This window comes from Xenopus laevis, chromosome 7S, assembly GCF_017654675.1.
Source record: "Xenopus laevis strain J_2021 chromosome 7S, Xenopus_laevis_v10.1, whole genome shotgun sequence".
NCBI classification, from domain to species: Eukaryota; Metazoa; Chordata; class Amphibia; order Anura; family Pipidae; genus Xenopus; species Xenopus laevis.
This window is the reverse complement of record NC_054384.1, coordinates 33,189,304-33,206,253: the sequence shown is the minus strand read 5'-3', so window position 1 is coordinate 33,206,253 and position 16,950 is coordinate 33,189,304. Positions and strand designations below refer to the sequence as shown.

The 16,950-nt window shown below is 38.0% G+C and overlaps 1 protein-coding gene across 1 annotated transcript in view; it reads left to right on the top strand.

Annotated features, from left to right (window-relative positions):
• Positions 1-15,996, top strand: part of sec24c.S (SEC24 homolog C, COPII coat complex component S homeolog) — a gene marked incomplete at its 5' end in the record, with an annotated part of 46,543 nt that extends 30,547 nt beyond the window's left edge. Inside the window, 15 exon segments of the mRNA NM_001094363.1 lie at positions 4,967-5,105; positions 5,493-5,608; positions 6,114-6,238; positions 6,479-6,670; positions 7,758-7,851; positions 8,152-8,268; positions 9,466-9,636; positions 9,767-9,863; positions 10,101-10,246; positions 10,734-10,872; positions 11,378-11,496; positions 12,079-12,258; positions 12,831-13,022; positions 13,871-13,960; positions 15,174-15,996. Coding sequence (NP_001087832.1) covers positions 4,967-5,105; positions 5,493-5,608; positions 6,114-6,238; positions 6,479-6,670; positions 7,758-7,851; positions 8,152-8,268; positions 9,466-9,636; positions 9,767-9,863; positions 10,101-10,246; positions 10,734-10,872; positions 11,378-11,496; positions 12,079-12,258; positions 12,831-13,022; positions 13,871-13,960; positions 15,174-15,314 — 2,058 coding nt within the window. The 3' untranslated portion in view covers positions 15,315-15,996.
• Positions 15,997-16,950: the final 954 nt, after the last annotated feature.

The following is a 16,950-nucleotide window of genomic DNA, read 5'->3' as shown; positions in this document are numbered from 1 at the left end:
CAACTGGCAGAACAGACGAAACCAGTCAAAGCCGTCAGACAAGTCATCTTCAGCATGACTACCAAATCGATCTCAGTCTGCAACCTACAGTCGGGGCCAGGTTGCTTCACTTTCAAGAGGTTTGGCGAAGAACCACTCAGGATTCTTGGGTTCAAAAAATTGTATCCCGAGGGTATCAGCTGGAGTTTTCTTCCACCCCTCCATCTCGATTTTTCATGTCAAGAGTGCCAACAGAGCCACAAAAGAGACAAGCCTTTTTCGCAGTAGTACTCAATCTAGTACAGGAAAAAGTCATTGTACCTGTTCCCCCAAAGGAAAAATTTCGAGGGTTCTACTCAAACCTCTTCATTGTGCCAAAAAAGGATGGCTCCTTCAGACCAGTATTAGACCTAAAAAAGCTCAATACATTCATTCGACCAGCTCATTTCAAGATGGAATCCCTACGTTCAGTAATTGCCAGTATGAGACCGAACGAGTTCATGGCCGCACTAGATATCCGGGACGCGTATCTTCATATCCCGATTTTCCAAGTCCATCAGAAATACTTGAGGTTTGCTTACCTAGGACTACATTTTCAATTCGTAGCACTACCATTCGGCCTAACCTCGGCTCCACGGATCTTTACCAAGGTGATGGCAGCAGCGGCGGCATCTCTCAGAGTACAAGGGATATCCATTACGCCCTATCTGGACGACATTCTTCTGAAGGCGCCATCTCACCAAGAAGCACAGAACAATCTGGCCCAAGTGATACAATCACTGACAAGCTTGGGTTGGATAATCAATACCACAAAATCAAAATTAGTTCCCAGCCAAAAACTAAAGTTTTTAGGTATGATTTTCGACACAAAGAATCAGAAAGTTTATCTGCCACAGGACAAGATAGAGAATATTTTAACATTGGTACGACGTCTCGCCAAGACTCCGAACACTACCGCTCGGTTTGCCATGAGAGTACTGGGATCCATGGTGGCCACAATAGAAGCGGTTCCCTTTGCGCAGTTCCATCTCAGGGAATTACAATGGAACATTCTAACACAGTGGAACAGAACAAATCTGTCTCAGAGAATAGTTCTACTTCCCAAGACCAAGGTGTCATTGGCATGGTGGCTGAACTGCAACAACCTGTCCAAAGGGAGGAACCTTGCAGATCCCCAATGGCGGATCCTCACTACGGACGCCAGTCTAAGGGGCTGGGGGGCAGTGTTCGGCACACTCACAGCTCAGGGGATTTGGTCATCAGCAGAAACTCAACTGCCAATAAACATTCTAGAACTAAGAGCGGTGAGAAGGGCTCTCAGTTATTGGCAACAGATAATGAAGGGAATAGCCATCCGAGTTCAATCGGACAACGCGACAACGGTGGCTTACTTGAATCACCAAGGAGGTACTCGCAGTCGACAAGCACTCCAGGAAGTAAGCCAAATTCTGTCTTGGGCGGAAAAACACAATGCAACTCTATCCGCAATATACATTCCGGGCCTCGAAAATTGGGAAGCCGATTATCTGAGTCGACAGACACTGGACCCAGGAGAGTGGTCTCTAAAGCAAGAAGTGTTCACCTTGATCACAGAAAGATGGGGAATTCCGGACATAGATCTTATGGCGTCAAGAGCAAACAGGAAGGTACAACAATTCATGTCTCGTTGCCGGGATCCTCTAGCACTCGCAGTGGATTCCATGACGGCTCCATGGGAGTTCCAACTAGGCTACGCATTTCCCCCTCTTCCTCTGCTACCCAGGTTAATTCGAAGAATTCAAAGAGAAAATCACACAGTGATTCTAATAGCACCACACTGGCCTCGACGAGCATGGTTTTCCGATCTGATAAATCTGTCCAGAGAGGATCCATGGCCACTACCGAATCTACCAGATCTACTATCTCAAGGCCCCATAGTACATCCCAACTCGAAGATGCTCAATTTGACGGCATGGCTATTGAGACCCTAGTGCTGAAACGAAAGGGGTTTTCTTCAGAGGTAATAAAGACCATGATAGCAGCAAGGAAACCAGTCTCGTCGAAGACTTATTACAGAGTGTGGCGTTGTTTCAAAGATTGGTGTGTTCAAAAAGGAATACCTTTTGAGGACTGTTCAATTCCTGGCATTTTAGAATTCCTTCAAGTTGGGTTGAATAAGGGACTGTCTCCGGCATCATTAAGATCCCAAGTATCAGCACTTTCGGTTCTGTTTCAAAGGAAGCTGGCAATTAATGCGGATATTCGAACATTCTTACAAGGAGCAACTCATATAGTTCCTCCATATAGAGATCCTCTTCCTCCGTGGGACCTGAATTTGGTGCTGTCGGCATTGCAGGGTCCTCCGTTTGAACCCTTGGCTTCCATTCCTATGGCGTGGCTTTCCTGGAAAGTGGCTTTTTTATTAGCTATTTCGTCAGCGCGCAGAGTATCCGAACTGAGTGCTCTATCATGTCAACCACCCTTCTTGACATTTCATCAGGATCGAGCGGTTCTACGCACCATTCCTTCATTTGTACCCAAGGTCATATCGGATTTTCATATCAACCAAGACATCACAGTACCATCGTTCTGTCCTCATCCTAAATCAGCTAAGGAGATTGCCTTGCATGCCTTAGATCCTGTAAGAGCCATTAAGTTTTATTTAGACAGAACCAAGGAATTTCGGAAATCATCTTCATTGTTCATCATTCATTCAGGAATACGCAAAGGTTTTCCGGCATCTAAAACGTCCATATCCCGATGGATAAGAGAAACTATTAGACGCGCCTACGTGGCCAGAGGAAAAACTCCTCCAACACTCATCAGAGCCCATTCAACGAGAGGTGTCAGCACTTCATGGGCCTTCAGGAATCACGCCTTAGCCGAACAAGTTTGCAGAGCCGCAACATGGTCCTCTATCCATTCATTTACAAAATTCTATAAATTTGAGGTCTTTGCGGCATCGGATGCACGCTTCGGGAGGAAGGTATTACAGGCCGCGGTAGTTTAAAGACTTCGGCCTCGCTTCCTCCCTCCCTATTAGTTGGGACAGCTTTGGTATGTCCCCATGGTCCCTGTGTCCCACAGATATCTGCAAGAGAAAAGGGGATTTTGTGTTACTCACCGTTAAATCCTTTTCTCTTCAGCAGTCTGTGGGACACAGGGCATCCCGCCCAGGAAGCGATTCCTCAGACTGTTATTCGCCATCAAGTGGTTGTTTGTATATAGTTATGGAGTTCTATTTCTTCTTGGTTAATTCAAAACTGAGCTCCCCTGCGGTGAGTGGGGGGTATAGCTTAAGGGGGCGGAGTCAGTTTTTGTTCTAGTGTCCTGCCTCCTGAAGGTAGAAGCTAAACCCCATGGTCCCTGTGTCCCACAGACTGCTGAAGAGAAAAGGATTTAACGGTGAGTAACACAAAATCCCCTTTTCTCAACACCTTACTTATTATTTCTTTACATTTCTGCGCACATTTAGTATCTGCCAGAATTTCACCCTTCTCTTTCATTTGCTTTTCCCCAGACCTTCTCTCAATTTTTTAAAACTTTTCATTACTGTCATTTTGGATGATCTTCATAGTTTGGAGTAGAAAAGCATATTTACTAATTTTGCATTCATCAGAATGTGTTCTTTCCAAATAATATATACATTGTTTCCAGAGGTAAATCAACTATTGGTTTTATTTTGCAATGCTAATTTCTGCAGCAGTGGTTTGAAAATTTGGTAGTGTATTGCTGTTTTGCAATCATAATCTTCCTAAAAGCGCTAAATTTTGGAATAGTGAATGCTGTGAGATTTAGTGGAATCTAAAGTTTTTGCTCGTTGTATATGCAATACTTGTAGTACTTTTTTAAATTTGCAAATTATGTTGTGCCATTTGTTGTCAGACTTTAAATCCCAGCACCCCCTGAAGTTTGAGCTGGCAATGTACATCTTGAATAGTGTAAGTTCTGCCATGGATAGACTTGCTGACAGTTGACACCTGTGCATGTTTTGTTGACTAGAATCGCCTTCTTATTAATGTTGTGTCACCAGATGTTCTTGGGAGTCTTATCAGGTCCCTGCAGAGTGAAGCCAGGACAACCATTCCTTCTGGTAATTGTTATTTTTAACCAACTGGATGAGATCAAAACAAAATAAAAGGACAGCTTTGCTACAGCAGCGAAAGCATGATTGCTTCCATCAGAAGGCAGCTCGGACTGTGCTTGGTTGTCGGACTCCCTACCATATGTCTCTTTCTCTATGAACTCTCTCTGGACGTAGCTTTCAGTCATAGCAGCATAGGTCATAAAATCACCAATTCTATAGATGTTACATTCCTGGTTTGCTCTTCGATTTGTGCCACAATGCATGATTACTGGCAAAACTCAAAATCAAGGAATGGTGGCATTAAAAGGGTTAAGCTGCCCTGTAATATTTTGTACATCAGGCGGATAAAACACCCCATACCACCCTTACATCTAAGGCTCATTTTTGCCTGGAAACGCTTCAGACAGATGAATGTCATGCATCATTGTTTTCTCTTCCTGCTAGAAAGTTAAAATTTAGGTTAATTTTTTACAATGAAGTTGGATAATTGCAGTAATTTAGTTGTAGGAATCTGTGCTTGTTGCTTCCCATTGTAATCCGTATTCCTGTTATCCATTAGCCTAAAATAGATTGTGAGGGTTCCATTGTGTCAAAGGTTTGGGTCGTTTTTGAAGCGTTCACTGCTTAAAGGGGTGATCAAAGATACAACTCTGCTGTCTCTGCAAAACTCTCTCTCAACCATTGGGGAACTCTGATTAGTATGAATTTTACTATTGAAGCTGTCAGATCAAAACAAAGGTTCTTCATGTTGTCTGTATTCTGGTGTAGCTATGCAGGCTTGTATGATGTAGTAGTCCTTCAACACCTGTAAAGTAAAGTAGTTGTTAATTTGCCTGTTTGTTATTGTGTCACTTCCCTGTGTCTTTTTTTTCTGTGTTATTGCATTAAAAGCTTCATACTGCAATTTCTATTTTTTTCAAGTTGCCTCCTTGTATAGTTGATCATGTAGAGACTGGTCCGATTCGGTGTAATAGATGCAAGGCTTACATGTGCCCCTTTATGCAGTTCATCGAAGGTGGGAGGAGGTTTCAGTGCTGCTTCTGCAGTTGTGTTACTGAAGGTGAGTACATTACACCATATTAAGGAAATGTAATAAGAGGTGCAAAGTTTGCTTCTTCTCTAATAACCTATAACAACCAATAAGTATTTACCAGTCATCTATTTAAAAGTAGTTGGTTACCTGGACCAACTTAGTGCCTTTTAAATATGGGCATATATTTTTTTTAAATATAATTATTTCTCTTTATTATTATGAATACTTTATTTCAGATTAGGAAACCATGGCAAGTCTTATTGCAGCTGACCGATTAGTGACGACTGGTTATTATGGCTGTTACCCTACAGTTTTGTGAATTCACACCCTGTTTGCACACACCTTATAATTTGTGCTGTTATCCCCTGTCACGTTTGCTTAATGACAGATCCCAAACACCATTTTTTTTTCCAGTACCAACACATTACTTCCAGCACTTGGATCACACAGGCAGGAGGGTAGACTGTTATGAGAGGCCAGAACTATCTATGGGTTCTTATGAGTTTACAGCAACTGTTGACTACTGTAAGGTAAAGTATGACATACTTTTACCTATGGATACTCCATCTCATGATTAATTTTAATTCTATTCCACCTCTGGAAATGAGTAAGCAACATTAATTAGAAGCCTCGAAAGCAAGAAATTACTTCTGCAATAATATATTCTATTAAACATTTTATTTTTAACAAATATTCATTGATTTTTTTAAAAGCTACAAAATTAGATGTGGACTTGGGTTTATTATATAATGCAACATAAACAACGCCACACTCTTGGTAATGAAAAAATTGGACAAAGAAGGGTGCACCCAGTGCCATGATTTCAGGGGTCTGGCATCCCCCACGTGACTGCAAAGCCCTGCAGTTGTGAGGTCTGTTCCCTCTATAATTATGTCAATGGGTCTACCACAAAGTACAGTACGCTATATATCATATTTTTATTACCTTTTTTTTTCCCGTTTCTCGTGTGGTGTATTGCAGTGTGCTAGCAGCTCAAAAGTGGCCTTGTTATTAAAGATGGATTTTTTTCCCTAGAATAACAAGATACCCAATCCTCCTGCGTTCATCTTTATGATTGATGTGTCCTACAATGCTGTAAAGAGTGGCTTAGTAGCATTGGTTTGTGAAGAACTAAAGCAACTTGTGGATTACTTACCACGGTGAGACGAAAATTAACCTGGAAGTCTTGTAGCTTTGTTTTTTAGTGTCCCTGTAAATTATTACAAAGGGTACCCCAACTCCTTATGTGTTAATTTTGTAATAAAAGGGCCATTATCATAATTTTTTTATTCATTCAGATGTCAAAACTGATCTCAAACACAATTTAGAATTAAGTTATAATTGTTCTTTACAACTCAGGATTAGGATAAACTAAAAATGTTCGTTTGTTTCCTTTGTAGGGAAAGCAACATGGAAGAATCGGTTATCCGGGTGGGTTTTGTGACCTACAATAAAGTCCTCCACTTTTATAATGTGAAAAGCTCTCTGGCTCAGCCACAAATGATGGTTGTGTCCGATGTATCCGATATGTTTGTTCCTCTGCTGGATGGTTTTCTTGTGAACGTGAATGAATCTAGAACAGTTATCACCAGGTAATAAACGGAACCAGTTGCAACTAAGGAGAAGCTAGTGTAATTGAATATATGCTAGTACATTATGCATGAATGCAAATTAAGTGGTATAATCTATATGTAAATGTATCGTTTTTTTACATTGTTCTTATGAAAGATTGTGTTTGCTTTTAAATACAGTTTATATTTAAAGGGGTGGTTCGCCTTTAAGGTAACATTATTATTATGATATAGAACAGCTAATTCTAAGCAACTTTTCAATTGGTTTTCATTATTTATTTTTTATAGTTATTTGCCTTTTACTTATGACTCTTTGCAGCTTTCAAATGGGCGTCGCTGACTTCCTTCTAAAAAACAAATGCTCTGTAAGGCTACAAATGTATTGTTATTTTTATTACTGATCCTTCTATTTGGGCTTCTCCTCTTCATATTCAAGTCTCTTTTTTAAATCAATGCATGGTTGCCAGGGTAATTTGGACCATAGTTACCAGATTGGTTAAGATGCAAATTGAAGAGCTGCTGAATAAAAAGCTAAATAACTCAAACCTTCAATAATAAAAAATGAAAACCAATTGCAAATTGTCTCAGAAAATCACTCTCTACATCATACTAACAATTATCTCAAAGGAGAACAATCCCTTTAAGTTAGTTTTTAGCATTGGTTGGGACTGTTTGTAAAAGTCTTTTAGGCCATAAGGGACCAATATGCGTAGCAGATAAACTCTTTACAATACTTAAACAACGGTTACTTCTCCGAAAAATATAACATTTTTAGCACTAAAGAGTAAATAAAGAGGGCACAGAAGTCATTCATGGCTCTTTACAATTCTATAGAGTAAAACACACTCTTACAAAACTGGAATATTCCTGTCCAGAAACCTTTATCTTCAGATATTTAACAAACAGTGTTGGTAAACATATACAGGCTTTGAACATGACATGTTTGTTAGAATGGAAACTACCCCTGCCTAAGTTGTTGGTGTTCTATTAAGATGTAGTTTGGCAATTGATGGGTTGTTGAAGTTGCATATATACAATATTATGTAGCATCATTTATTTAGATGTGTTGCTGTATTGTGTTTTTTTAACATGAATACTCTTCCCATAGCTTGTTAGATCAGATTCCTGAATTATTTGCTGACACACGAGAAACAGAGACTGTGTTTGCTCCTGTTATTCAAGCTGGTTTAGAAGCACTGAAGGTAAGAGCCACTGTGTTAAACCTCTTTATATTGGTAAAAGCATTCTGGCACTGCAGTCATTCTTACAAAGGTGTAGTATAAACAGCAGTGCAGTTGTATTTTCACTTTAATTTAGCTTTGGAGAGAGAACCCCTAGGGTTATATGTTTCACCACCCGAAGGCAGAACAATTATTAACTTATGACTTCTATGAGCCTTAGTTTTCCCTAATTATTAATGCACCTCTCTTTGTTATTACTTGATTTTTTTTTATATTTTTAGAAGTGTTTTTCCACAAATATTTTATACCTTTTATCTTTAGGCAGCAGATTGTGCTGGAAAGCTGTTCATTTTTCATACAACACTGCCTATTGCTGAAGCCCCTGGTAAACTTAAGAACAGAGATGATAAAAAGCTGGTCAACACAGACAAAGAAAAGGTAATATTTAACAAAAAGACATGATTTCAATACTGTACAAAACCCATTTTATCAGTAGTTTGTTATCACGAAAGTTAAGGGTTCTTTGTTAATGAGCAGTGGCATGTCAACCATTGCTTTTTTTTTTTTTAACTGTTATTAGACTTGCCCAAAACAATTTTATTCATTTAGTTAACTCACCCCAGATCACATCCATTTAGATACTGTAAGTGGTAAAGCACTGCTGATTGCCCAGCAGCTACTGCTGATGCTGAGACATGCGCCATTATTAGATTGTGTATTTGGAGCACTGTGGGTGCAGAGTCCAGGGTCTTTGCATATGAAGTAAATCTGGAACCAGTAGAGAGCGTGTATACCATGTCCCTTGTATTCAGACATAAATGACAGTACTTAAGGTATATTAGCTGATTTGCTATTAAAATTGTTGGATACTTGCTTTTTTTATTTTTTCTTAGAATATATAGTTTGTATTTGTATGCAGGTGTACATATCCACTGATCCTTAGTTGCTAATTAAAGGGATACTGTCATGGGAAAATTTTTTTTTCAAAATTAATCAGTTAATAGTGCTGCTCCAGCAGAATTCTGCACTGAAATCCATTTCTCAAAAGAGCAAACAGATTTTTTTTTATATTCAGTTTTGAAATCTGACATGGGGCTAGACATTTTGTCAATTTCCCAGCTGCCCCAAGTCATGTGACTTGTGCTCTGATCAACTTCAATCACTCTTTACTGCTGTACTGCAAGTTGGAGTGATATCATCAGAACAATGGGAAGGTAACCAGATAGCAGCTCCCTAACACAAGATAACAGCTGCCTGGTAGATCTAAGAACAACACTCAATAGTAAAAACCCATGTCTCACTGAGACACATTCAGTTACATTGAGAAGGAAAAACAGCAGCCTGCCAGAAAGCATTTCTCTCCTAAAGTGCAGGCACAAGTCACATGACATGGGGCAGCTGGGAAATTGACAAAATATCTAGCCCCATGTCAGATTTCAAAATTGAATATAAAAAAAATCTGTTTGCTCTTTTGAGAAATGGATTTCAGTGCAGAATTCTGCTGGAGTAGCACTATTAACTGATGCGTTTTGAAAAAAACATGTTTTCCGATGACAGGATCTCTTTAAGTAGCTGTCATTGGTTATGTGCAATGTAGTATGATGGAAATTAATGGTGATTTCTCCATCCTTGCAGATATTGTTCCAACCTCAAACAAATTTCTACAACAACTTATCCAAGGATTGTGTTGCCCAGGGCTGTTGTGTAGACTTGTTCCTGTTTCCCAATCAATTTGTGGACGTAGCCACCCTTGGTGTGGTCCCATTCCAAACTGGTGGTTCTGTTTACAAGTACACTTCCTTCCAGGTTAGTTATTTTTTCCTACATGAAGCATAGTCTACTACTTCCATAAAGAGAATCTGATATCTAACCTTTATATGTTTTCTCTACGTATTTATATTTATCTCTATGTATTTATATGTATTTCTCTCTGAAGCCGGAAACCGATAAAGAACAATTTTTAAATGACCTACGAAGGGATGTACAGAAAGAAGTTGGATTTGATGCAGTTATGAGAGTCAGAACTAGTACTGGTAAGTACTGACATTTTTTTAAAAAAAATCCTTAATATACTTGCACTTTCTGCCTGCATTTGTTTTGTGTTTTAACAGCATGCAAACATTTTGAACATAACTGGCAAAGTAGTAGTATTGGGGATTGATTGAAGTGTCACATAAATCATAGATTCAATGAACATATATTGGATTTTTTTTTTTATCTGGAAGGATTCCTTTTCAGTTCTGAAATAACAATACTACTGAATTTTTCAGGCATCCGGGCCACAGACTTCTTTGGTGCTTTTTATATGAGCAACACCACTGATGTGGAATTAGCTGGACTGGATTGTGATAAAACAATAACAGTGGAATTTAAACATGATGATAAATTGAATGAAGACACTGGTGCCCTTCTTCAGGTACTCCACCCATGCATGATATATTAGAGTTTACTACTGGTCTTACTGCAGTATTAAACTGTCTCCTTCTGACTCACTGAGCCAATTGAATTAATACTTTATGAATTGTCTAAGAATTAATTGTACAAGCAAACAATATGCTCCAGTACATTCCATTGAGAATGCAACATTGTAACGGAGAGGTGTACTATTGTAGTTTTGCTCTTAGTTAGCCAATTTAGCCTGGATCATTGAACACAGCATTTGGTGTTCTATCTGGCCAGCTTGTCTGTTCATAATATTCTTCTAATACCATCTTAATGCAGCAAACTGCAAAATACCTAGATATACATAGAGCGTGAGAGAGAGAGACAGATCAGTCTCACATTTGCAATGTGGCATCACTGTTTGAGAGATCAATTGGCTAATGCAAAGGAAATTAGACTAGTCTTTTATGAAAATAAGAACCTTTTTAAATATTTAATAAAAGATCATTCTTGTCCTACAGTGTGCTGTACTGTACACAAGCTGTGGGGGGCAGCGTAGGCTTCGTGTTCACAACATGGCTCTGAATTGCTGTAACCAATTAGCTGATCTTTACCGTAACTGCGAAACCGACACCCTTATCAACTACTTTGCGAAGTTGGGTAAGTACTCCACAACACAAAATGCCCCATAAACATACACTTTTAGATGCTTGGATCAGAATTTTTATAGACCTTGTTAGTTACCTTGTGATTTGTTTATTACATATATTATGTAGAAGAATGGTGTGTTTTGCCTGGCTAGAGCCTTTGTGAATGTAGTGAACATTTCGTTGTTTCCATGCCTTTACCTAGCTTCCTGTTGAAGAGGATTATCACTGTACAGGAATTTTGGGACTGGAAGTCAGATGAGTGATTCATAGACTAGACAAGCAGAGAGAGCATAGATAGCTCTGCAAGCAGAGTCTGTAAAACCTTGATTAAAGCTAGGAAAAAGCATGCAACAGAAAACCACTGTTCTTTGCTATAAAAATGTAAAATTCACATGTATAATTAATAAAAGAATTGTTAAAAAAAATGTACAATTGAAAATAAGATTCAGTAGTTCTATATAAAATAATAATTCTGTTTTCACTTGCAATGTAAAGCATTCTTCATTACTTAACAGCTTATCGAGGAGTCCTTAGCAACCCAACAAAGACTGTAAGGGACACCCTGATCAATCAATGTGCTCAGATCTTATCCTGCTATCGCAAAAACTGCGCAAGTCCGTCATCTGCTGGGCAGGTAACTCACCACATGTGTAGTTTTTCTTTAAGGATATAGGCTACACTTGGGCATTTTTCATTGTATTACATTTACATTATATGTAATGTATTTTTTTATATATATATATATATATATATATATATATATATATATATATATATATATATATATATATATATATATATATATATATATATATATATATATATATATATATATATATATATATATATATATATAGTGAATAAAGTACCCCCTCTTGCAAAATATAAGGATATTATAAGTTACAGAGGAGTTTCGTGACCATATAAAAACATGAGGCTGAAGGCAACTGGGGGTACTTTATTTATTATAATACACAAATTTCAGTGAGTCATGTGACAGAAATGACATCAGAACTCACCGTTTATAAGGATATAATTTACAAGATATTCATGGCTTTTGTGTATTATATATATAAAAAGACCTTCTCAAGCACCATTATTAGCAAATTTGTTTTTCTGGCATTTAAAGTCATATTTTTGTCTAATTCTTAGGACTTAAGTGATTGTGAATAAATGTGTTGGCTGATTTCAGTATATGTGATTTGTCTTTCTATAGCTTATACTCCCAGAATGCATGAAACTACTTCCTGTTTACCTAAACTGTTTGCTCAAAAGTGATGTGCTGCAACCAGGGACTGAGATGACCACCGATGATCGGGCTTATATCCGTCAGCTTGTTTCTGCCATGGATGTTGCAGATTCGCATGTCTTTTTTTATCCTCGACTGCTGCCCTTAGTAAGTTTTTAAATAATGTTGTTAGCATTTTTCAATGAAAAAACAACACAAATTCATGAAAAATTAGAACTAAAGTCTAATGAAGAAATAGTTAGAAATGTAGAAATTCTGAACTTTTCTTAATAAATTTAATGCAGCAGCCCGATAATACATGTATTCAAATATATAGTAGCTCACATCTTCTTGTTTTCTAGATGTCCGTGACACTTTACATGTTCATTGTGCTCTGGCTTGGTGTTGAGAAGCTGAGCTAAATGGCTGTTGTAATCAGCAAAACATAAGTAGAAGGAAAGCCTACATCTTACATAGAAGAAGTTGCTACAGGCCTGGTTTGTGTTGTGGTTATTTTGTAAATATACAGTATATTTTGAGTTAGTCCCTATGCCAAGGTAATAGACAGCAGTAACAAGGCCAGAGCATGTGCTGGGAAAGAGAGAGAGAGAGATGAACTTGATGGATGTCTTTTTTTCAACCTAACTTACTATGCAACGCCCTAATATGTCTTGCATTATATATTATTAGTGTTTATTAACTCTTGTTTAACTCACAATTTTCTTGTCACTTTTTATTAGTCAAAAATGGACCCTTCCAATGATGGCTTACCTTTAGCTATCCGTTCATCAGAGGAGCGTCTTTCTAAGGGTGAAGTGTATCTCCTAGAGAATGGTCTGAACTTGTTTGTATGGGTTGGGGCAAATCTACAACAGTCATATATCCAGAACCTTTTTGGTGTATCTTCCTTCAGTCAAATAGACTGTAGCATGGTAAGTAGTAGCGGTAGCAGAATAATAATACGTTTAATGTTTTCCCGAATCTTGTTATTTAAAGGGGAACTCCACACAAACATAACTTAAGCTTTTTGAAAAGTAAACATAATTTCAGGCAACTTTGCAATATACATCAATTAAAAAATATGCAGACTTTTCAGGATTTTTAATGGTTTGGAACAGTTCTCTAAGCCTAGCCCCCTGCTTTCCTGCTGATTTCTCTGACTAGTTTTCTGAGCTGGCTGACTACTGTTACTTTTTATGAGCAGCTATCTGTCCTTAGCCTGCATCTTCCAAACCCCACAATTCCCTGCACACGTGATTTCAATAAGGAACAGAACATCAAGGTGCAATACATTGGGGGTTATGTAGTTCCTACATGCTGTCTGTAAGCTGTGGAGAAGTTGTTACAATTTGTAACATCAACGTTTAGTCCCTCCTTCCCTTGCCAGGATTTCAAATGATGCAGAAAGAGAACTGTTAAACAGCTGGATTTCAGCATAAAAAATGGCATTTAGTCATACTTTTTGAAGAAACAGGTAACTGTGATGGCTAAATGATGGGTTTCTGTGTTATGTGGGTATCTTTATCAAATTTTGGTTTGGAACCCGGAGTTCCCCTTTAAATGGAAGCATGGAAATGTCATTATTATTGTAAGTTTTTTGTTTTTTTTTATTAACCTGTTAAATACATTATTTGTAGTTTATAGAGATTGTTTTCATTATAAAAGTGATCCATAGTTTAACCCTAATGAGGCTGGATGTTGAATGTCTGCTTTCTCCTTTTAGTTATATTTATTAAAAATAGTATACCGTGTGATAAGACTTTCCACTTTATCTTTCCAGAATGCGCTGCCAGTGTTAGATAACCCAGTTTCAAATAAAATACGGGGTATCATAACAATGTTCAGAGCACAGAGGCCACGTTATATGAAGGTAAGAAAATATTTGAGTTCCTTGCATGCTCTTTGTGACAGTTCTCTTTAAAAACTAGTGGTAGCAAAATGCTCTAAAATTTTCTTCTTAGGACAGTTTGAATAATTGCTAGTACAGTATAGTGCACCACTGTACACGTTAACTGCATGTCTTCAGCAGGGATGCATCGAATCCACTATTTTGGATTCGGCCGAACCCCCGAATCCTTTGCAAAAGAATCGGCCGAAAACCGAATCCTAATTTGCATATGCAAATTAGGGATGGGAAGGGGAAAACATTTTTTACTTCCTTGTTTTGTGACAAAAAGTCACACAATTTCCCTCCCGCCCCTAATTTGCATATGGAAATTCGGGTTTGGCTGGGCAGAAGGATTCGGCCGAATCCGAATTCTACTGAGAGGCCGAATCCTGAACCGAATCCTGGATTCGGTGCATCCCTAGTCTTTAGGAGTAGATGATTAGAGGGATGAAATACCCCTCTCTTAAAATAAACTCTTACAGTTGGGCTAGTAACAGGCATGTATTGCTCAAAAATGATGGGACACACATTTTCGAGTGATACGTGCCTGTCCCTATAAAGGAAAAGGTTTGAATGTGGAAATTAATATTCTCTTTGGGGGTGGGGTGAGTTTTGAATAGTTTTGTACCCCTGTCATGTCATCAAAACATTACAAATTGATGCTGCTGTGTGAAGAATCCACAGAACAAGTATGTCTTGGCCTCAGTGACAGCCACTTTGGACAGGCCAAATTTGATTGATCGAGTCATTAGCCTTGAGGCCTATGGATGTTCGCCGGGAGAGGACCACATCACTTGGTGGTCCTTTTCCAGTATTTTTTAACCTATGATAGAAAATCCAAGTTCAACTTCAAAAGAACAATAGAAGAGCTTAGCTAAGAACGCTGGGATTTTCTGTCATTGATGTATACTGTGAGGATTTTAGGAGATCCACACATTCCCCACAAAGAGACAGAAGACATATTTTATCTTGTACTTTGGACTATATACTTTTGGAGGATCAGTTAGCGATTTGGCCAATCTCATATCTCTGTTGGGCAGGCCATCATTTTGGCCTTATGCAAGGGCTAATAAACTGTTGAGTTAGCAGCCTATTTATAAAGGAAGGACATATTTATTCAGAAAATTTTACCATGAACAGCTTACTACCTTACTCCAGCAGTTTTCTCTATATTTATACAATCTTTTTTTCACAGCTTATTATTGTGAAACAGGATGACAAGATGGAGATGCTCTTCAAAAACTTGTTGGTAGAAGACAAGAACCTGAATGGAGGTGCTTCATATGTAGACTTCCTATGCCACATGCACAAAGAAATCAGACAACTTCTAAGTTAAAAAAAGCAACCAGCAGTGTGCTCATAGACATATGATGTTTCACTAACCACCTTGGTCTGTTAACTTTGCTACTACAACCAGGACAGCAGCAGCAGCTTATTTTTTCCTCTTCAACTTTCCTCAAAATCAATAAACCTCCTGTAAAAAGGCAATTTCAGAAAGAAGCGGAAGGTTAAATACAAAGTAACAAAAGGCCAGAGGGAGTATTTAAGGAGGTTGTGAAAGTACCTAGAAAAGGAGCCCAAACACCAAAATTCCTTGGTAGTACTGTCAGAATGAATGTAGTGTATCAACTTGGATTAAATAATTGTTAAAATACACTGGTAATTGCCTAAATAGCTTTGTCTGCCTTTCCCAAATGATTGATGGATAAATGTATAAAGAAATTGTCAGTATCATGTGATGACATAATTTTTGAAGTTGTGCCTGGCAATAAGAAATGTAACCCTCCCCACCCTTAGACCCATGTTTTTTTTTTTATTCAGCTTGTCACCGTTTGAGAACGGCTAATGAAAATGGCCATACTATTAAAGCTGTGCAAAGAAAGCATCATCCTGGGCGCTGAAGGTGTAACTAAGCTAAAAATATTTGTTCATATACAAAATGATATACCCCTTTTAAAGATGGCACCTAGCAACACTTTATTTTTCTATAAAAAATTAAATCATCCATATTTAATTTTCTTCTGGACTTTTCCTCATTTGTTCTTGTTGAAAACTGTGGTTTTGTGCTTCATTTAATATTGTTGCCTATTAGATAAATAAACTAACTACTAAAGCCTGTGATTATACTGTTCTACACACTCATAGGGTGTTAAAGCTTTTAAGGTAGATGCTTTCTAAAAGTCCAGCTAATTATTTTCTTTTTCTGCAGAGAGTGAACATATCAAATAAGGGAGTTTACATAATGTTATGTGTACCTTATGTTGGAAATAGTCTGGTTTTGTTATAGTGTAAGTATGACATAGCCAAGCCAGCAGACATCAATTTTAATCATAGTCATTATAGGTTAAAGTGAAAAGGTGTGTGCTGTCACTATGTAACACTTGTCGTTGTAAGACAGCAAAACAAAACATTTTAAAAAGCATTTCTGCAATTCTTCTGTATTTATGATATATATATACATGGGTTGTAACCTAATGACCTTCAGGATAGTGCGCCTCTGTTGTTTTTACATGGCAAAGATCACGAGCTCTGAAGATATTTTGGACCTGCACTCAAGACTTAAAGGACTCTCTTTTATTTCTATATTTGTGTTTTTTCCTTTTGGTAAAAATTAAGATTTATGAACAAAAATGTTACTTATATGCACTGGACTTTGTATTGCACATAGAAATCACTTTATAGGAGCCCTCATTTACATTGTAGAGGGGCGGTATATTATTTATATGCTCACCTTGTTAATTGGATCAAAACAGAAATGCCTTCACCTCTGAAGCATATGTGGGCACTTTTGGATAGTGTGGCTGTCTGCTAAATGTAATAATTAGCATTGCCTCCTCCTAGTTTTTACCCAATGGTCTTGCCTGCATGTCACTTTGCAGAAAGCGAAGGACAATGATTTCTGAGATAGTCTATTTGACGTCAGATTGAGAACCTTCACTGTGATGTGGTATTTGCTCATTCAGCCCCAATGG